Below are 22,885 nucleotides of genomic sequence, written 5' to 3'. Positions count from 1 at the left end.
AAAGACAGATGAAAGTGATAAACACCTGTCTTGCAACAACAAACCTTTAGTTGCAAGTCAGTGCTTGTTTCTCTATCGTAGGTGTGTTGCTAAAACATGTTCACACGTCTCTACAGCAGCAATGGCCAACCAACCAGACCCACAGATATCAACTTTATGAAATTCTTGAATAATACCGCACAATAGTATAGATACAACACTATGTAAAATGAACAAAAAAGAAGAGCTGAGGGGCTTTGATATGACAACAACAGATAAGGAAACGTAGTAAACCATAAAAGAAAATAACTGTCGTTTCATTTGCTATGTCGACATCACAAGGAGAAGGGAAATGAAAGTGGACAAAACATAACTTGGCACTGATGGGAGCTAAACCCAAAACCAATTGAGCTGGACGCTATTCCACCATCAGTTTCTTAGACTGTTTATGTGTACTAGATTAGGCTCTTGGATAGTTCTTGCCCGAGTAACACTGGCTAACACTACCAGGGTGAGATCTAGTACATGCACATACAGGCTCAAGAAAGTTCGCAGAGGGATAGCCATTAATGCAGCTCTACTAGTAAAGCAATGCAAGCATAATTCAAAGGTTGTGGGTTCGTCTCCCATCAATGGGAATTTACTGTTCATATACTTTCATTTTCCTCCTTATTTCTCCATTTCGATATAAAGTAAATAAATTCATCAATGATTTCCTTTTGATTCATTGTCTCTTGGCTTTATTACACAAAAAGCATACATTCAAAAGAGTAATCTTTTAATTACTTTACTTGCATCAATTTATTTTCGTATCGAGATGCTTATCCTCACTGACCTCTCTCATGTGTTTGAGCAGAGAGACGGCAAAAGTTTGAGGTCGTCTTGTGGTTTGCATCTTTGGATTGTACTTAACACATTGCCTAATTCCTCTAATATTAACTGACTCTCATCTTTCTTTTTCCTTTTCCTCCCTCTTGGCGTCACTTCAGAAGCAATACTTCTCAACGTATCCAGCCTGTGACTGCCTGCTGAAGCCAGTGATGCTTGTGCCTGCGGCCTGCTGTGGTGTGCCTCAGAAGCCTCAGGAACCAGAACTTCTTGACACATCGGTGACTCAAGAGATTCCAAAATGTCCTGAGACTCCACAGACTCATGCGACACCGAAGACAGAGTTCATGCTGGCGCTTGTGACTCTTCACTTGACGGTGATGGCACTTTAAGTGTTGCCAGATCGGAAAACTGGCACATTCTTCGTTAAGATGTCTGCAGCACTTCCGTTCTCACTCGATGGGGGCACTGGTGGAAGGTTGGTGGACGTCCTGCATGTGAGCATAATAAGGTTTGCACATATTGTCAATGTGTAAATAATGCGCCAGTCTGAATGCAAAAATATATGAAGGCTCAAATCCGCCTACATTTGTTTTCATGTGTGATTTTATTAGAGAACGTCGAAGCTCTGAGTCAGTTTTCTAGGTACAAAAGTGGCTGGCCTGCACAACCAGAATGAGCAGTTTCAGCATGCGCTTAAGTGTAGCTTTTGTATCTTTTTCTGTTTTTGCTTGTGATGCATTTAAGCAGTTATGAGATCTGCATGCCTAAAGCGTAGTGATAACTTCTACTCAAAACAGTGCATGATATTTGGAATGTTTCTGTTTTGAAATAATTAGCAGCAAGCATTCCACGTTATTTAATCAGTACAACCATTTATTAAACTTCATGTTCAAACACCTACGCTGGCACTTTCTAAACATAGAGTAGTAGTATTGTTAGGTCCTGCTTTAGCGTAAGGCTCTCTCCTGTTCTAGCGTTTCTACTTGAAACGTTCTTGGCTTGTAACTTTGTTTTCTTTTAATTTGTTTGTAAACTTCATCTCATTCTAAACTGTTTTTCTTAACTGAATGTATACGTCTAAACACAGTTTGAAGCTGTGTGAGTAGTAGTCAGTGCATTTGTTGTTTGTATTTAGGAAGGTGCGTATAATAATGTTTGTCATCTTGCCATCTGCCTTGTAAAGGGCGTTTTGGCCCAGTAAAGCTGATCTTAGCGAGCAAACCCTTCCAGAAGGTTTCTTAAAGCTAAGATTTTTTTGCCTCTTCTCTGGGCTTTCCCACTGCCGCTCCTATTGTCTTGCCAAATAGCTCTTACTGAATGCCTCGTACTGATATTAATGTAGTCGTTGAACCATTGTCATACCAGCTGATTACTGGCTACCGCCTTGCTCGAGTGACCAGTATTGGACGTAGTGCAAATACCAATTATAATAATGTAACTAGATTGTGGTTTAGGCATGTAAAATTTCAATAATCATTTTTTGCACAGTGCGACTGTGTTTGACTGGATCATCTAGTCTTTCCTTGGAAATTTTGCTAAGCAGGAACAGCGTTCTCCGCAAACATAGTGAAAGCTTCGCTTAAACCAGTAACCACAGCACCTGGGATCTGCAGAATAACCGCAGGCTGATAATTAGGTAAGGACACTGCTGAGCAGACACAAAAAGAAGAATTAGCAATTACACAGCTGGCAATGTCGTCAGTACTATGGTGCATTTATTCCTAAAGCATGATGACACTGAATGAATCCCTAAGCAAGCTAGGTAATATTTGAGGGTCTGTGATGAAGCACCGATTCGCACACTGCTGGCAAGCAACAAAATGCAAAATTAAAGCTGTTCATTGCAGTGCCCAAGACACACGTGAATATAGCAACATTTAATACTCCGTTAAATACTGACCATTGACTTACACACTGCCCTCTAGGATCAGTGCACAGAATCAAAAGACCCGCCGTGGTTGCTCAGTGGCTATGGTGTTGGGCTGCTGAGCACGAGGTCGCGGGATCGAATCCCGGCCACGGCGGCCGCATTTCGATGGGGGCGAAATGCGAAAACACCCGTGTGCTTAGATTTAGGTGCACGTTAAAGAACCCCAGGTGGTCAAAATTTCCGGAGTCCTCCACTACGGCGTGCCTCATAATCAGAAAGTGGTTTTGGCACGTAAAACCTCAAATATTATTATTATTACAGAATCAAAAGAAACTACTTGCATCTTTTGTGTTTTGTTTTTGTGTCTGCATCATGCAAGCCCTTTTCTTTTTATTCGTCCTGTTAGATTGTATGTGATATACTCTGTACTTTTGTCTTAGGCATTATTGTTAGGTATTTAATGTGCTATTTTACTTGTTATTTTGTACCTGTACTTCTGCTTTCTATGCTCCCCATTGCAAAGCCAAACCGGCTTTGTGGGTACCTAAATAAATAAATATACAAAGCAATCCTTGTACTGCTTGTATGTCCCCTTACCAGATTCACATTTAACGAAATATGCGATAGTCAGAGCAGCGATGCCGCACAAATATTTTATCGACAATTAGACAAAGCTGAATATAATGCATACTGCGCGTCGATTTACTTGTGTAAGCACAATTTTGAGTCGATTCCCCTAAGTGCGGTGCATTGCCAGCTATAATACAAATGTGCGGCATCGCCGGTCAAGGTGGTAAAGGGAAAGCACTAGAATCCCGTGTTTAATTTTTAACCCGCCGGCTAAGATGGAAACTTCAAGATCACTTACGGTCTACACTCCACTGAGTAGCGCAGGAACGTCATCTGGTCGAAAAACAGCCAGATGACGTCGTCCTGAACGTCGTCTGGCATGGCGCGGCTCTTTTCTTTCTGAAACGTATTCCCAGGCGGCAAAATTTATTCCCCGCGGACTTCCATTACTTCTGCAGCGCTGTGGTAACGTCATCTGCACAGATGAAACGCGTTTTAGACATCTGCGAGTCGGCTGATGAGAAAGGCAGCTTATACCATTGCCACAGGGGCTTTCGATCGCGATCGAGCGCGATCAAATTTCTTGATCACGATCGGTTTCACGCAGATTGCGCAGTACAGGCAATCGTGATCACAAAATACGATCCCGATCGGGCTCGATCGCAATTGAAACTGCTCCGGTATGACGCCCGTATAAAATTCCGAGCACTCACCTGTTAGGCAGCGTTGGGCATGACGATCCACGACCACCTCGTCATGTGTTTGTTCTTGTGGCGCTTGTGTTTCGCCTGCTACCAAAGCGCAGGTCGAGCCTCAACGCAGGAGATCAGCGCTTCGCTGTTGATCGCCTCCATAGCATCTGTGCTCTATCGACACGAAACCAGCAGCGACTCCCGCCGTCTCCGCACGATTCTGAAACTTCAACAACCTTTCCGAACCGCCGGAAGTGTACATGCGGCCCACGTGACGTCGGTGCACAAGCTGCCACTTCCATCGCGTACCCTCAAAATGACGCCCAAGATCAAGACCTCCTTGATGCGCGCGATTCCTGCGCGTCTGCCCTCTCTAGACGGGTAGGACAGGCGCGTACGGCCTCGCAGACGCATGACGCGTCGCCAGGCACACACGATTCGCCGCGTGTGGATGGGCCTTAACACGACACAGCTGTGATCCGACACCAATACCTAACCGCAACACAAAACAAAGAGCCACTGACCTCGACGTGGTGCTTGATGGCCACGCAGTAACCACATTATCAGACACAGGAGCAGACAATTTCGTTTCCAAGTTGAAGCAAGTTATGACTGTGCGAGAAGGCCCCAAATTCCGACTGCTGAAGGACACCTAATAAAGCCAACTGGAATGTGCACCGCAAGAATTACCGTTCATGACCAGACCTACCCTGCCAGCTTCGTTATCTTCCAACAGTGTTCACGATACATCATTCTCGGCACGAACTTCCTCGACGAACACGGCGCAATCATCTGATTGAAGCCGTCGCCAATTCCACTATCCGAAGATCAGGTGCTACCGCCGGAGAGCGCTCGTAGTCACTATGCCTTGAATTTACTTGAGGACCAAATCAGCATTCCACCTCACTCTATCACTGTCATCTCCGTCGGCAGCGAAACACCCGCAGACGTAGAAGGCGTCTTCGAGGGCTACCAACGTCTACTGCTCCACCGTAAAATTTGCGTCGCAAGCGAGATTGCTGGACTGCATGAAGGGAAAGCAAAAGTGATGGTGACAAACTTCAGCCAGCAGTTCAAGCACATCAACAAGGGCACGACCATCGCATACATCGACGAAATTGCGGAAAGCAGCAATGCCTTGGTCCTGTAGGATTCAGCCGCATCTACCTCGATGACCATAGTTTCCAAACCAGACTTGGACATAAATCCAAGTATCCCTTTTGTAAGCCGCAACAGCTCATAAGTCTTCCCCGACGATCCAACAACTGTTTCTTACGTCATCGAGGATTCGACAAACACCATTTGTGAAGCATCGCATAATAACCGAAGAGTGCGCTCGAGCACTCCACCAGAGCCCTTGCCGAGTTTCAAAACGAGAACGTGAAGCAATCAGGTAACACATCAACGAAATGCTGCACGCCGACATCACCCGGCCGTCGAAAAGCCTGCAGGCATGTCCTGTGGTCTTTGGGAAGGGAAAGGACAGAACCCTACGTTTCCCATTCGGTTATCGTCAACTGAAAAAGATCCCGAAGAAGGACTTATACCACTCGCACGGATAGACGACACATTGCATCGGCTCTGCAATACAAAATACTTCTCATCGATGGATCTCAAGACTGGCTACTGGTAAATAGAAGTCGACGGGAGGAATCGAGAACAAAACCGCCTTCATCACGCCAGACGCCCTCTATGGGTTTAAGGCAATGCTTTCAGTCTGTGCTTTGCACCTGCAACGCTCTAGCGCGTGATGGACACGGTGTGAGCAGAGTTGAAGTGGCAGACCTGTCTTGTCTTCTTCGATAACGTCGTGGTCTTCGCCGGGAATTTCGACAATCACATTAGGCGGCTTGCGACAGTGCAAGAGGAGATGAAGTGATCGGGGGTCACTCCGAAGCCAGAAAAATGCCGCTTCGCTACGATGAGCTTCTGTTCCTGGCGACGTCATCAGCAAGTCCGGAGTCCGCCCTGACCCGCAGAAGACAGCTACGATCACATAGTTCCAGCAGCCATCAAGAACAAGGTCGTGCGTAGACTCCATGAATACTTTGTTTAGCGCAAAACGACACACACAAGAAAGACGACAGGACAAGGCGCTCGTCTTTCTTGTGTATGTCATTTTGCGCTAAACAAAGTATTCATGGATTCGCACCAACTAGCCCGCCAACGCATTGTGCGTAGACTCCTTGGTGCTTTGTCAAGAAATTTTCATGCATCGCAGAGCGGCTAACACATCTAACCAAATGTAATGTCGACTTCAAGTGGGACGCGCCACAGGCCGACGTTTTTCAAGAACTCAAACCACGCATGCAGTCGACGCCGGTACTTGCGCACTTCAACGTTGACGTCGATATAGAAATCCACACTGACGCCAGTAGCCTAGGCCTCGGTGCCGTTCTAGTCACGAGGAAAGATGGACTTGAACAGGTGATAGCTTACGCTAGCTCGTCGCTGTGAAGAGTGGAAGGCACTTATTCTATCACCAAGAAGGAATGCCTCGTCATCATTTGGCCTACAGCAAAATTGCTCCTTTACTTCTATGGCAGGCGTTTCAATGTCGTCAGAGACCACCACGCGTTGTGTTGGCTAGCGAATTCAAAGGACCCGTCAGGACGCCTGGCATGGTGGAGCCTCAGACTGTAAGAATATGACATCACTGTAATCCACAAGTCTGGACGAAGAAACTCTGATGCCGACTGCCTGTCCCGTGCTCCCGTGGAGGCGCCGCCCTAAGATGACCAAGGCGAGGACGCCTCTTTATGTACTATGTGTAGTAAAAGCAGCGGGAGAATTCTATACTGACCAGTACAGTACTCAAAGCAGCCACAATACTTCTATTCAAAGTAGTAATGAACAGTATACAGAGGCTCCATCTATAACAAGCTATGAAGTTAGAAGGGCCTTGCTTGACATGACACAGGGAAAATCGGCAGGAGAAGTTGGACTACCACTTGATTTAATCAAAGATGGTGCAGACATGATGCTTGAAAAACTTGCGACCATTTATACTGTGGGGATTCTCACCCGTGCTCTTGGGACAAAGGAGCGACAACACAGTAGTACTAACAATCACAAGGGCATTTATTGCGCCTTTCATAGATCAATGCCTGCTAGCCGAGTTGCTATTCCCAAAACATGCCGATGGGCGCGCGACAAATCTTGAAGTCCGACTCACCGCGACCGGATAACGAGCGAATATGTTCGCCCATGCTGGATCCCAACGCCTGGTCGTTCGCGTGTACGGTCACGCGAACGGTGGCGCGTTCGAAGGCGGCCACGCGAGACGGTCTCGCAGAAGCATGGATCGGCGCACGCGTGGGACGTCCACGGCGCACACCGCCCCGCAACCAAAGAGCAAGCGTGTTCTCCCTTGTGCCTCCAAGTAACCCTGCCGTGAGGCGGCGTTAGCAGCGCAACACTCGCGCCATCTCTCGTATTGCGCTTCAACGACGCTGACCGCTTTGGGCCCCAGGTCTCGCGGCAAAGCCGCACTGCAGGAGACGGAAGCTTTGCGGGAAAAACAACATATCAGGGGACGCGTGAGAGTCGCGCATCCCCACATACAAACGGCCTATCGACTTCAAGGCTCCCAGAGAACTAGAAGAATGCAAACATAATACAAATTCACGAAAACAGAGATGGTAAAGAATTGAAAATTAGAGGCCCGTCAGCTTTTTTTAAATATTATAATAAATATTCATAAATATAATTACTAGTAGAATAACAACAACACTGGACTTAAGACAACCAAGGGAACAGGCAGGTTTCATGATGGCATACTTTACAATGGATCACACCCATGTCATCAATCACGCAATCTAGGAATTCGCAGAGTAAAATCAGCCTCTTTATATGGCTTCGATAGATTATGAAAAGGCATCTGAATCAGGCGAGATACGAGCAGTCATACAGGAATTATGTAACCAAGAAGTACAGGAGGCTTACGTAAGTATCCCGGAACGTATCTACAGAGATTCCACAGCTGCCTTAATTCTTCACAAGAAAAATTTGAAGATACCTATAAAGAAAGGGATCAGAAAAGGAGATACAATCTCTCCAATGCTAATCACCGCGTGCTTGCAAGAAGAATTCAAGCTAACAGGGAAGGCTTTGGCCTAAGGATCAACGGCGAATATCTCAGCAACCTCAGATTTGCAGATGCTGTCCTGTTCAGGAACACTGGGAACGAGTTGGAGCAAATGATTGAGGACTTTAACAGAGAGTGCATATGATTGGGGTTGAAGATTAATATGCAGAAGACAAAGATAATGACAAGTAGTCGGGCAAGAGAACAAAAGTTAAGCATCACCAGTCAGCCTGTATGTGAAGTACGTATGTGAAGTAGTATGTGAAGGAGTACGTTTGCCTAAGACAATTGCTCACAGGGGACCCTGATCATGAGAAGGAAATTTAGCGAATAATAATGTGTTGAAGGGCATTCGGCACACATTGTCAGATCCTGACTGGAGGCTCACAATTGGTACTAAAAGGAAAGGTGTACAATCAGTGCATTCTATCAGTGCTCACATGTGAGGCAGAAACTTGGCGAATGAGAAACAAGCTCGAAAACAAGTTAGGGACCTCGCAAAGAGCGATGGAACGAAGAATGTTAGACATAACGTTAAGAGACACCAAGAGAGCGGCGTAGATGAGAGAGCAAACAGGGATAGCCGATTCTAATTGATATTAGGATAGACAACTGGTATACCACCAGGATTAGAGAATGAGTGCCAAGAGAAGAGAAGTGCGGTCTTGGACGGCAGAAAACTAGGCGGGGTGATGAAATTAAGAAATTCGCAGGTGCTAGTTGGAATCGGTTGGCGCAGGCAGGTGTAAATGGAGGTCGCAGAGAGAGGCCTTTGTGCTGCAGTGGACATAAAATAGGCTGATGATAAAGTGCAGACGACTTTGCCGAGCACCAGCGAGTTGACCAGGAGCTCAAACGACCGACGTTGTCTCGAGGGTATTTAGGCACGGATGGTTTTTGTGTTTCTTCCGAAACGACGTCCCGGTGAAGAACTTTTACCCAACCCACGCGAACTATCTCCTCGTTGTGCCCTCAGCCTTCTAGTCTGAAGTGCTGCACGTCCTGCGCGATGATAAGACATCCGGGCACCTCGGCTTTCGCGTAGGCTCACAAGAATATAAGAGAAACACTATTGACCACGCCTGACTGCCGATGTCGCCCATTACGTCAGGAGATACCATGACTGCCAGCGAATAAAGACACCACCGACAAAGCTAGCGGGTTCACTACAGCCGATCGATCCTCCATGACGACCGTTTCAGCAGATCGGGATGGATTTGCTGGGATTCTTTCCGACGTCGACATGCGGAAACAAGTGGATCGTCGTGGCCACCGACTACCTTACTCGCTAAGCCGAAACGAAAGCCTTGTCCAAAGGTAATACAGTGGAAGTTGCCAAATTTTTTGTCGACAACAATCTGCTAGGACAAGGTGTGTCAGAAGGCCTCATTACTGACAGAGGAACACCTTCCATATCTAAACGCATGCAAGCCACATGGGAGCATAGCCAAACAAGTCACCGCAGGGCCACTGCCTACCAAACGCAGAAGAATAGCGTAACGTAACGACTTAACAAGACGCCCGTTGACATGTTAGCGCGGTACGCCAACGTCAAACACAAGACGTGGGACGCCGTCATTCCGTATGTCACATTTGCTTGCAACATGGCAATGTAAGAAACAACACAGATCACGCGTTCAAGCTGGTTTACGGAAAGAACCCGACGATGACTCACGACGTCATGCTGCCTCACGTCACCGACAAAGGAAATTTGAGCGTCGCCGCCTATCTCCCGCACGATGAAGAAGCCCGGCAGCTCGCCCGCCTGCGCATCAAGCAGAGCACCGATAGCCGGCACAACAATTTCGTACGAACACGTCATGAACACGAACACGTACGAACACGTCATCTCTTGTCACCATCGCGCCCCCATGACCTGACGAGCGACTTGAAGTACCTTTTACAATGCATAGAACTTGACGCTGCGATTTCTGTTTCTCGACGCTAATCGGCACCAAGACCTGACGGAATCAAGTTTGCTGTGCTCTGCCACCTTGGCACAGGAGCACGACGTATCCAATAATTTTAATGTTACTACATGGAGTCGAAAATCTCCGAGGTAGTTGGAAACACAGTCGCATAGTAGTATTGCGTAAACTGAGATAGTGCCCGGATGACCTTTCCTCCTAGAGACCGATCGACTTATCCAATTGCGTCGGTAAAGTAATGAAAAGAAAATGTAAAGAATGGTCTTATCAAGGATGGAGCGGTTCCTAGAGAGCGATGATTGCTTTCCTGTTCTGAGAATGGATTTGGAAGAGGCCATTCTTCCATATACGGTGTTGTCGACTTGGTGTCCACTGCTGAACAGGAAAGAAGTCACCGCCAGTTTGAGCTGTTTTTCTGAATATTAAGGGTACATACAATAATGTACTTCATTATGCAGTTCTTGATGCGCTGGAAGATTCAGAAGTCGGTGGCCGGTTATATGCATGAATTGTTAGCTATCCGAGATGGTGCACCCTGTCAACAAGTGATGGCGGTACCGGTCATTACAGTATCCACCGAGGTGTTCGACAGGGGATAGTTCTCAGTACAACTGTCTTGAATGTTACGTTGATTGGCTTTGCTTTGGAACTTCCTAACACGGTGAAGATTAGCGCATATGCGGACGACATATGCATATGGGCATCTGGAGCGATCCGTTCCCAAAAGCAAATTAGGCTTCAACATGATGTGGCAACCACACCTAAGTATCTATGGCGTCAAGGCCTCCAGCTCTCAAGAGATAAATTTTCCAACTCCCGCCGAAACGAATGACCAAATATGCCATAGTTATTTATGGAACAGCGATAGCTGCAGTAACACACCACATCTTCATTGGCGTGTTCATAGACCGGGGACACGTCGCTGCCGTGAAGTCAAAGCTGAGGAGCTTCGTTCACGTCTTTTGCATCGTTTCAGGAACAAGATGGGTTCCTTCGGAGGGGTCATTACTCCATTAGTACTAAGCACTATTCATCGGCTATACATGGCACAGCATGCCGGCTATCTCAAGCATGGAACACATGTTTGCTCATATGTGGGCTTCCCACGATGCACGCAAATCAATGGAACCATATCTGAAGCTCGTGCTTGCCCTACTGCTGTATTCTTGCTCTGCAAACTTCTTCGAATGTACCTTCGCGTCTCTGACCCGATACAGACACCATCATTTGTCACTCGCTTCCTGTCACCTATCCAAATTGAAGCTTTTTAAGAACTCTATTGCTCCATGACAACATTCTACCGCCAAGAGTTTCGCCCACCTGTATTCCTTGAATACCCCCTGGGGTTCTGCATAAACCTTTCGTTAATCTGAAAATCCCTAGAATCACAAGAAAGTCATCTGTTGCATCCATTGCCTTCAAGCAACTTACCCAGTTTCACCGTTATGCAGAGTGCGAAGATACTGCGCATGCATATACCGATGGCTCTGTCACACCATATGCCTCCACTGCTGCCTTCCTCATCCCATATATGTTAAGCGCATGGTTGTTTAACCTATATCATACATCAACATCACTTGCAGCAGGACTTGTTACTATCCGTAAGGCACTTCGGTTTCTCTCCGAGGAGCCTCCTCGGGCATGGATGATATTCTGCGATTCCAAGCCAGCTATTCACTGTGGTCTCAGATGGGACCCGTTTTATTCAATGGCTATAGAAATTGCAGAGTATCTCGACTATGCAAATAGAATGGCCATATTATAGCCTTTCAGTAGATACCTTCAGACTGTGGCATCATAGGTTACGAACAGGCGGACGCTCAAGCAGAAAGTGCTTTAAATAATGTTTGTGACGTACGCATTCCTTTCTCACGAGCAGACACAAACGCCCTACTTCACTGCTTATTACGCAACCGTACATTGGAACACTGGATCCAACCAGATCGACGAAATGGGCTAGTGCATAAATGGGACCCAGAAATTAAATTCCGTGTGCCTCACAAGCTCAAAAGAAGCCGAACAAGCATTGTACACCTGATTGACCTTGGTGCCGCATTCACCCAGCGTTATTGACATCTGATTGGTCGCAGCGATACTAGCCCAAATTGTGAATACTGTCAGCTACCAGAAGCACTTGATCACATATATTGCGTTTGCGTCGCGTACGCGCAAGAAAGACAGAAACTGGTCTCCTCCATTGACAACCTCTAGAAGAGGCCGCTATCAGGCGAGTTTATTTTAGGTCCTTGACCTAATGCAAACAGCGCAGCCCTGATAAGAAGTGCTGCTTTAGCATTTCTGCAAGCCACTACGCTGGACGCACGCCTTTAAAAATGGCACAACGTTGTAAACTTGTATATACGCACCTCCTCCCCATATCATCATCATCATCATCATTCATCAGCCCTTTTCATCCCCGTTACCTCAGTGTGGAGTAGCAGGCCAGAACAAGTTATAGCTCAGACCCACCTGTATGCCTTTCCGTAAATCTCTCTCTCTCTGTCGTCTTTTGTGCTGCGCAGGCTTGCCGATATTGAATTACCAACTATCATTTCCACTTGGCCAGCACAAGCTCTTTATTCAGCAACATACTCAAGCTAGTAGACGACTTGGGTTGCTGGTGAAACAGATACAAACATTAACGATATGCTCGTGATATTGGCCTGACTGATCACCTCGCACGTAACTCTAGGGGCTTGTTGGAGAGCGGCTACCTCCCTCAAGCAGAGCCGCGGTGGCACTGGTGCCTGCACAAGCTTCACGTCTACAGCGATTCCTTCATAGAGACGCTCGTCATCTGTAAAACTGGACGATTCTGTGAGTATTATATGCAGCGAGGCCTAGATTGGCAAGACCAAACATGATTTTACCTCATCAGACTCAACGTGCCGTACATGTACTACTACAAGTGCAAAATTCAACTGGTGGATTCCCCAATTTGCTCTTTGTGTAACGCTCCTGAACGCTTGCAACATGTGTGCTACTGCTACCGCTACTTGTCAGAGAAGGTGAAAGAGGTTAAATGCAGAGACATAACCGCAAGCTGAGTTCCCAAAGTACGGTAATCGCGTTAACAGTGTCTAAATTTAGCCACCGCGCCACTGTTACCAACCCTGGCTCCCGTGGGTCTATTCCAAACGAGATGCCAATTAGTGAGGACATGTGAGAATCAGCAGTAAGGGGACATCGTGGCGCGCAGGAACTAGGCTACACAGACGCCTGGCAACTCTGGTGCAAGTACAAGGCCGCGACGCGTGTCTTGGCCCCGTTTGTGTTTTAACAGTGTTGACACGCGCTGGGAGAGCGGGGAGAAAGCGCAGCCCAGTTGCCTCCTTCGCCGCCTGCTCTGATTTGCAGCGGCGGCGGCGGCCACCCTTTCCACGTTTCGCTTTCGCGAGACCGCGGCGGGCACCGGTTTCACTTGCAAGCGGGCCTCCGCCGCCGCTGACTACCCGACGAGCGGCCGCTGCACCTAGGCACAGCAGCAGCAGCGTGCGTGTGTGTGTGTGTGGTGTGAGTGTGGTGGGATATCATGGCCTGGATTACTACTGCCCGGTGGCGGCCACTGCTCCTGGTGGTCCTCGCATGCGTCGCGGCGCCGGAACAGGCGGGTGAGTTGGCCACCATCTGGCGTGCCGGAATATTCCGCGTGCTCGGCCGCCGCTGTTGACAGGTGGATGCGGAACTTCCCTGGCTGCAACGGGGTCGCCGGCGTGGGCGCGGGGTTCTCCAGACGAAACTGTTCTTACGGGTTAGGCCTGGGAGCCGCGTGAGGGGCCCCACTGAGGCGCAGGACGTTTACGAAGCAAACGCGGGTCTGTTTTGTGTGTCGCAATAAAGTCCTGCTAGAACTGGAACTTTGTTCCGAGCTTCGAGAACTGAAATATGTCAGTAGAGTAGACCCTAATTGCTCAATACCGATATTCTCGTCGAAAGCGCCGAGTTAAGCTGCTTGACATGTATGAGAGGCTTTCTGCAACCAGAACTGAAATATGGCCAGTTGGAATAAATTCAGTAATACACGATGGAGTTAGGAAGACAATGACTGCAGCATCTAAAGCCAAACTTTTGTGCTTCTTCTTCACCTTGGGGTTTTTCCCTTTCTAGCTTCTGCTGACCAAGGTCCTTGCAGCGTCACATGCACTGCACCGCTAGGTTGTGCAAAGGCGCATGCATGTGACGTGTACGTGTTAACAAGCACTCGAAACAGTGTCCCGCCAGTATATTCCTTCGTTTCGAATAGCCCCTAGAACATAGCCTTCCAGGTAAGTTGAAGAATTCTGTAGAGGTCCCATAAGCAGGGAAAGTATTCATTGGCAGCGTTTAAGGTTTTCTTCATGAACATATATATTGCTTTATCACTCTGTGTTGGTTGAAGTATTATATTTCACTGGTATTGGTAGTTATTTATTTATTTATTTAGCACGCCCTCAGGGCCATGACCGCGTTATAGAGGGGAGTGGTTACAAACAAAACGGCCAAATTCAGCAAGCAGGAGTTACTAACGCGGAAAATTATATATATATATATATATATATATATATATATATATATATATATATATATATATATATATATGTATACGCACTGAACAACATTTCAATGGCACCTAGATATACAGTGTTAGCTTTGGCGTTTGGGAGTACAGGTACAGGTTTCATTTTGTACCGGTTTCATTATGTTAACCTAAACGCAAGGAACATGCATAGACGTCGTATTCGGCATTTTGTGCATGTAATTTATAACTTAGAGGGATCAGCGAAGTCTTAACATGTGCCTTAACATCCTTTAATACTTTCTCGTGAAGGTGGCGAAGCAGATGGCCATGGTACTTTTCGATCTCCATCAGGAAGCGTTTGACGCAGGGCCCTGTTACAGTATTTCCTTCTAGTTTTGAAAAATGAAACACTTGATTTGAGGCATATAACACTGAGACGAGCTCTGGACATATCGGGCAGGCATTAAAATGTAGTTGACAAACTGCTCATCTGGAATGTAGGTGACTTCCGTCGCCTGGAAAATTTCATGACATATTAACGAAAAAACAGGGTAACTTTGTGCAGCAGCTAGCAGCCTATGATCAAATTACTGCGGTCTTAATCATACTTCGCAAAGGTGGATGGATCCTAGTTTATTGGCTTAGTGAGGACAGTAATGAAACAAAAGCTCATTTTCAGGAGAACGCACTGCATTTTTGCCACGTGATAATCTGCAAAAGAAAAATGAACTCAACCCTTGCAAAACACACCGGCTACAAAGGGTTCTGAAGCAACCAACTAGGTGAGCATCCCTGGGCATTCGTGCTTCCTCTCTATGCACACGGCGGGGCTACGGGCAGTACAGCACTTGATCAATTTAATAAATAAATGCCAAAGAATATTTAGAACCTGAATGGAAAGTGTCCGAGTCGTACAGGGAACTCAAAGGAAAGGAACAGATCCTCCTGGCTTCTCTTATTTTAGTTTATCAGCGCGTTAATGCCTCACGACGCAGCCACAACTGTGCGTCAGAGTGGTGCTCGCGTGACGACAGTGTATGGCTCTTGGTCAACAAGTCAATGCCTCGACAACGAAGCCATGCCAGGTCGCCGCAGTTTCGCAAAAAGGCGCTTGTTGAACACAAGGCCTTCTGAGCGACTTTGTGTGGGTTCGGCGTACGTGGGATCTGGGTCGGCCATATTGCGCCTCCAGAGCGTAGTACTGAGTCGCAAAAGCTATCAAGAAACTTTTTGCGCGCAAACAAACAGGGACGAAGAATAGGGGCGACACAAGGACGAGCGCTTTCCTTGAGAAAAGTGCTGGACCTTGTGTTGCACCTATTTTTCGTCCCTGTTTGTTTGCGCACGAAAAGTTTTAAGATGAATCTGTTCCAACGAGGCCGACTCGCAGTTAAGTTATCAAGAGGTAGGTCTCAACCAGACAAGAAGCGATAATCAGTCGCAGAGGAGGCAAAATTACAGCTGCGGTCGTGATTCGCGCCAATATAGCAAACACGTACATTGCACCTCAGATCCGCGGGATGGGCGTGCCAACAAAAGTGCATGTACGAGAGCGTCTACCTGCATGCGCACAAAGGAGCGACTCGACATCTGTAGAAGAGGGTCAGAAAGAAATGCAACACGTGACAGTGCAATGATGTAAATAATGCAAATAAAGTATCATATTCTGTACCTGTAGATACGCTTACTATGTGCGTCGAACGTTTCTTTTCCGTCGACTTTTCCGCGCCTTTGTTTATTGCGGCGATAGCAATTGTGTGGGCACCTTGAGAAAATTTGGTCATGGGCGTCGCCTTCATTACCTTTGTATATATATAGATACTTTGACAAAGGCTGGTTCAGCAGCCGAAACGTCAGTCAAATATGCTGTGCTCATTCAACGTGCGTCGTACTCCCTTTCTTCATTATATACACATATACATATATATATACATATATATATATACATATATATATATATATATATATATATATATATATATATATATATATATATATATATATATATATATATATATATATTCATAACTATGCATCAGTGAAATTTGCACAGCGAACCTCGAGAACGGAAGGCCGACACTCTAAACATGAGGCTGCTAAGGCTCTTTCTTCTTTTTGATTGCCGGAAATATTGTCAGCGATGTAACGAGAAAATTGTTTGAATTACAATTAGACACAGACGATAAACAAGCGCCCACACGCCCCACAGTCCAATGGAAGTTGAAAAAGCCACTCAGGAACGCTTGCCTCTGGGTGCGCAGGGAATGACGGAACATCGTGAAGAATAATACGCATGAAAGGGTAGTTTCGTAGCTGCCATGGCGCGGTTTCCTCTGCAGTGGAGCAGGAGTTGCACGGGCATGTCCCACCCGCCTGCCGTCTGAATGCCGCTCGAGGGGTCGCGTTTGTTGTCCATCCAAATTTTGTCTCATACTCGCTATCGCAGACAGAGCAAGAAATGGGTTGATTATCGTAAACTATAGCCACAAATAAACTCTGATGAATGCTTTAGACTAATTGTTGTTGAAGGCCGGAAGAATACAGTAAGATGAAACAAATAGTAGTGGGAAGAATGAATTATCACTGTTTCGGTTCGCTTTTATTATGGCATTCGGTTGGACTCCACAAGAATTCCCAGGGCTACGAAGCAAACATAAAAAACCTACAGTATAAAAGGCCAAGCTCAATGCTGAGCCTCGCTTTGCTTCGCCCTTCGGGAAAAACTGCCACTGTATTTTTTTAAGTCTTCGGATGACATACTTGGCTTTATATTACGTCGTATACTCTTAAGAGCAAGCTTTAGCTCGAGTGCTCCTGTCTAAAAACATATAATAGAATTTTTTTCTCGGCAACCACGGCGCAAAATTTGACGAGGGTTGTTGCATTTAAAAGAGAAACTTTAAATCTAGCGACGGCCGGTTTTAAATTTTCGATTTATGTCCTCATGTCTTTATCAAAAAATGGCAAAAATAAAAAATATATAAGAAACGAAACTATAAAGCTTACAACTCCGTACATTCAGCAACGAAAAACGATAATACGATTCTCTAAATTGTATGTAATAGTACGTCTAAAGCGGACATAGTTGATATGTTGCTCATTAATTTTAGAAAAAAATAGCAATATGGAAATGCAGCTTTCGCAGAACCCTTGTAAACAACGTAACCAATTCGTTTAAGATATAAAATTACATGCGGAATTTGTCCGCTTTCAATGGTCTAATGGATGCCGTTTACAAAACCGCGATATCTGTTCTTGATGCAGAGCTATGAGTTTGTAAAATTTGTGCGTCTATTTTCTTCTTCAAACTTTCGCATCTTTGAAAATTTTTGTAATAAAATTCGCGACCTAAATCGAAATTCCGCTTTGATCAGTACCATTAATTTACCTTTTTCTCCTAAATGCAACAAATTTCATTAAAATCGGTCTAGGGGTTATCTCAGAAAAATGTTTTGGCGTTTTATATGTATTTGAATAGGCGGCGTTGGAGTTGGGCCCCAGCTAAAGCTCCTCTTAACGGAGTTATAACAAAAAGCTCTACGGCTGAAGCGGCAACTGAACTATATTCTCTCATGTAAAATTAATACTTTAGGGGACGTCCTGGAGTTTCTTTGCCATTGTCGCCATTTCGTTTTATTTTTTTACATCCGCATGCTTGAACTGCCAAAGCCTTTCGTAGGCTTAAGCCGAAACCTCTGCTGTGTCGACAGGTACATTTTTACTCGTCGCCTCTTCGCCATGTTAGGCCTGGTTCGGAGCAACATTGTTTGCAAGGATTCTTGGGTTACAATATTTATTAATGGTGCCCTCTAGGCTAAGAGTGAAATATAATATAAAGTTGTGAAGCGCAAAATTGGTAGGGAAATCACCATAATAACGGCCAGATCGGCTCTTTCATAGTACGTGTCTACAGATAGAAATTAATCCGAGCAAGGCGTATGAAACCATTAGGGAAACTTGCATAAAAACGCAATATAAAAAAATTACGAAAAGCTGTTCGCTTCGTCTTTTTCCCAATTTAGACCAACCACGTCGCTGACTAACACGCGAATGTTGTGCAAGAACTGCAGACAAGACTGTTTCGGCCCTTGGGCATCTCAAAACATTAAAAGCGTGATTGACGAGGGAGCGTCTTACAGAATAATTTCCCTCGTAATTATGGTGGTAATAAGAGGCTTTATTATACCTTTATTGTGTGTGCAATAAGAGACCAGTATAGCTATTTTTAACAGATTTACGTGAAGCATGTGGATATGTCGGTGCTTGAGGAACATTCCATGTTTGGAAATTGTCTATTCCAAGTTTATATTGGGCTTATCAGCATTTACAAAAACAAAAAGAAGCAAAGGAAGCACAAAAAACAAAGAAAGCCGCCCGCTCCCTCCGCCCCCCACTTTCCCTTTGTCCTGTTTGTTTTCCTGAACTCATTCTGAGTTGCGCTAGGAAACGTCACGAAATAGTAACTCGCTCTTGTGAAAAAAAATGCAGTCACGCTGTCCAAATGTTAACCGCGTCCTCTTCAACCACAAGGATGCCGCGGGCCAGATGCGCCGGGAAGCGGCTCGCGGAAGTCGGCGGCCCGGAAGCGGGGCGGAGGAAAGCGCGACGACGTCGCGCCGCGAGTGGCACGACTCGGTCCGTGGCACGAGGTCCTCTCGTCCGGACATCGCCGTGCACAACAAAGCACTGATATAGAACGTACGTGAAGAGGTGTCGGAAGCATAACTTAGATGGCACTTACTTGAACAGCGCCTATCTCTCGGTCCTCGATCGTCCTTCTAGGCGTTGTAAAAATCTGATTACGCTCTATCCCTATAGCCAGATTCTTTGTGTTTTGAACGTGAAAATATTCCGAACTGAGTTTTCGTTTTGCCGTCGCCCTATGTCATATGTCGCTTGAAATTGAGGAATTCTCGGTGCACATAATTTATTCTACGTTTGATTTGAAAATTACAACAGCGCTGACATATCCAACCACAAACGAACAAGGACAAGACACAAGCGCTTGTGTCTCGTCCTTGTTCTTCCGTGGTTGCATGTGTTACCGCTGTTATAATTTTCTAATCCAGTATTCACCAATTCCCCCAGAAAGAAGTTTTAATGAAATATTCTACATTTCTTGTCAGAAAGTGAAGCAACAATTTTTGCGCAGGACTGGCTTGATTCACTAGGGGATTCCCTCAAGGTGTTCAACAAGCGCAGTCAGTGGTGACGAGCCTCGCGAAGGGAGCACACATAGGCGCTCAGCGAATCGCTTCGTTTCCATTCCCTTTCATCTCTATAGGGAATGGGGAACTTGATATTTTGGTTAGACATCAAGCCATCAGACAATGTAGCCGCAGAAACCGTAGAGGAAGTTGTTCGTTGGCCTAAATGAAACGTATAAATACTCAGCAACGGGGAATGAATGTGGAGCAGGAGGAGGAGGAGGAGGAGGAGGAGGAGGAGGAGGAAATAATTTTATTGTGTGCCCTACGAGTTGGTGGGGAGGGCGAAAATCCCCGCCTAGCTGACGGCCAGGATTCCGTGGGTCTTGGCGTCATCCTCGGCCCGCTGGACGGCCCATAGTTGATCCTCGAGGGCGGGGCTGAGCAGCGCGGCCTCCCAGCGTGTGCTAAGGCTGTTTGAGAGGGAGAAACAACTTAATTTGCCTCTGTAGGGTAGGAAGTTGGGGCAGGTAGGCCTAGTGTGGCTCCCAGGTGGGGACGACGTCTTGGGCCCACGAGACGAGTGCGAGTTGCGTTTTCTTGTCTGCTCTTGTCAGCAGCTGGTTCCAACCCTCCGCGGAGGGAGCTGGCAGTAATGATTGTGGGGGAGGGTTACCCTCGCATACCCAGAGAATGTGTGCCCGAGTGGCGAACATTCCATTGCCGCACTTAGATAAAGCCTAGAATGACTGAGTATTGAATCCGTCTGCAGTCTGCGAAGCATGGTGGATTGCGCTCGATCGAGGTCGGGGTGGGGAGGCGGGTACACGCGTCTCGTCTCCTTGTAGAAGTTCGTAATGTCAGCATACGATTTGGGGGCCTCTGCGAGCGCATCTGGGTTCGAGGGGCCGGCCTCCCGGTTAGTTAGGCCTCGGGCTAAACGGTCGACCCCTTCGTTCCCAGAGTTCCCCGCGTGAGCAGGTACCCACACTAAACTTACAGTTCTGTCGAGAGCGCAACCGCGGAGGATGTGCATGGCGGGGAGACAGAGTGAGTTTTTCGAGCAATTTTGGATGGCTTGTCTTTAGAGTCACTGAGAACCGTGCTTGTGCGGGGATCCGTGATGGCTAGCGCGATCGCGACCTCCTCGGCAGCGGTGGGGGAGTGTGTGCGCACTGTAGCGGCACTGATGAGAGTGGTGGTTGGCGTCGCTACGCAGGCTACGTATGTGTTGGAGTCGCATTTCGCCGCGTCCACGTACATGGCATCTTCGTCGGCGGAGTATGTGACCTCTGAGGCTTGTGCTTTCAGTTGGCGGCGCCTATCGTGGCGGCCGGGTAGCATATTCTTGGCCATGGGTTTGATGACCAGCCGACTGAAGACTCCAGTCGGGAGGGGAGCAGTGGGGTGGATGTCACCTGTAGGGTTCATGTTAAGACGATTAAGAATGTAACGACCATGTTCGGTGCGAGAAAGACGGTGTATCTGTGCAGCCTTGTGTGCCTCTATCAGTTCTGTGAGGGTGTTGTATACTCCAAGCTGGAGCAGACGCTGTGTGCCGGCGGACTGGGGCAGTCCCATTGCCGCCTTGTACGCCGAGCGGATGATGCTATTTACCGCCTCTTCGTTTTTATATATGCTCTAGGGTGGCTCTGGATTCACATGTGTTGCATTTGTCCGTTTGACATATATCCGGATACATGATGTGCAAGAGCGCTGGATTCGGATACGTCGTAGTTTGTAACTGGCGCCATGCGACAGACTGCTTTCTTGTCAGTTTTGCGTGAGTTCGCGGGAGTGTGCCCCTCTGTAACCTATAGTGTTTTGTGATGTCATTGTATGTGGTCATTCTGCCCTCTCACTTAAACGCATCTACCACACCGTCACGTCCGGAGGGTGCGTCACTTGCGACCACGACTCATTCCGTCAGCCCTCGAGCCACGTCGTGTGCCTCCTGGCTGTGGCCGCCCTCCGCGAGGGCACGAGCGGGTGTCCATGTTATGTGCATCTTTCTTTTGCAATCTTGACCTCCTGGAAGAAGAATGCGTAGTGCCTCCGGGGAAATTCGGCCCTTGGCAACGTTTCTTACTGCCGTCTGAGAGTCGCTGACTATAACGGTTGCGTTAGTCTGAGCTACTACGAGCGCTATGGCTACTTCTTTTGCTGTATCGTCGCGCACGTCTTACATTGTTTCTCGCTATCGATACGGCTGCCGTAAACACCCGTCCACGGTATCGAGCCGTGTCTACGAAGACTGCGTCCTTGTCGCTGCCGAATTTCTTCTATATCTGCTTCGCTCTGTTCTCTCGTCTGTCCTTATTGTGTTCTGTGTGCATGTTCTTTTGTATGGAGGATATTATCATCGTTTTCTTCGTCTCTCTCAGGATGTCCACCTTGACACCGTGCTGTGTGTGGTAACCTCGCCTCGTCTAGTCTCTCTAGGATGTGCCTGCCTGCTCTAGTCTTAGAGAGGCGTTCATATTGTGCTGTACGTTGCGCTTCAATTAGCCCATCTATGGTGTTGTGTAGGCCTAATTGTAGCAACTTGCCCGTGCTGGTTCTGATCGATAGCCCTAAGGCTAGTTTGTATATTTTTCGAATGAGGCACTCCAGTTTGATCTTTTCCGCGACCTGCGAATTCAAGTACGATGCTACGTATACTATTATGCTTATGACGAAGGCCTGTATTAACCTGATCGTGTTTTCCTCTCTCCTCCCGCTGTGTTTGCTGTCCTTTTGATTAGCCTCATGATTAGCGCTGCAGTTCCCTCCAGTCTTCTGAGAGTTTCTCCGTTGTTGCCCTTGGTTTCGCTAATGCACCCAAATGGCCTGATCCTGTCGACCTTGGGTTTGGGTTTCCCATCGGCCGTCTTTAACGTTATCTCCTCCCTATAAGTGAGATCTCTGTAGTTGCCTGGTTTGCGACCTCAGCGAGTCGGTCTGTGCAGCATATAGCTCCGATTTGTCCGCCGAGCACGTTAGCCCTGTCCCCTCAAGATATCGTTCGATCATTTCGACTGCTGTTTGAAGCGTTTGTTCTATTTTTCCGTCAGTTCTGTTTCTCACCCATAGGGTGACACCTTCTGCGTATAACGTATGATTGAGTCCCTCGGTTTCTTGTAGCTTGGCTGGCAGCCCAATGAGTGCCAGATTGAATAGCATCGGTGATAATTCCGAGCCCTCTTGCGTACCTTACCTTCACTTCACTTCACTTTTATTTCCTTAACTACCCCTCAATGGGGGTATTACATAAGGGGTGGGGTTTACAAATGTGCATTTTAAT

At 46.9% G+C, this 22,885-nt stretch overlaps 1 protein-coding gene across 1 annotated transcript in view; it reads left to right on the top strand.

Moving 5' to 3' along the window:
* Positions 1-13,312: 13,312 nt before the first annotated feature.
* Cda5 (Chitin deacetylase-like 5) overlaps positions 13,313-22,885 on the top strand; it is a 371,641-nt gene continuing 362,068 nt past the window's right edge. The window contains exon 1 of the mRNA XM_065424245.1: positions 13,313-13,568. Coding sequence (XP_065280317.1) covers positions 13,490-13,568 — 79 coding nt within the window. The 5' untranslated portion in view covers positions 13,313-13,489. The remainder of the gene's footprint in view (positions 13,569-22,885) is intronic.

This window comes from Dermacentor albipictus, chromosome 7 (genome assembly GCF_038994185.2).
Source record: "Dermacentor albipictus isolate Rhodes 1998 colony chromosome 7, USDA_Dalb.pri_finalv2, whole genome shotgun sequence".
Classification (NCBI taxonomy): Eukaryota; Metazoa; Arthropoda; class Arachnida; order Ixodida; family Ixodidae; genus Dermacentor; species Dermacentor albipictus.
Note: the sequence above shows the minus strand (reverse complement) of the source record. Positions and strands in the feature narration are given on the sequence as shown.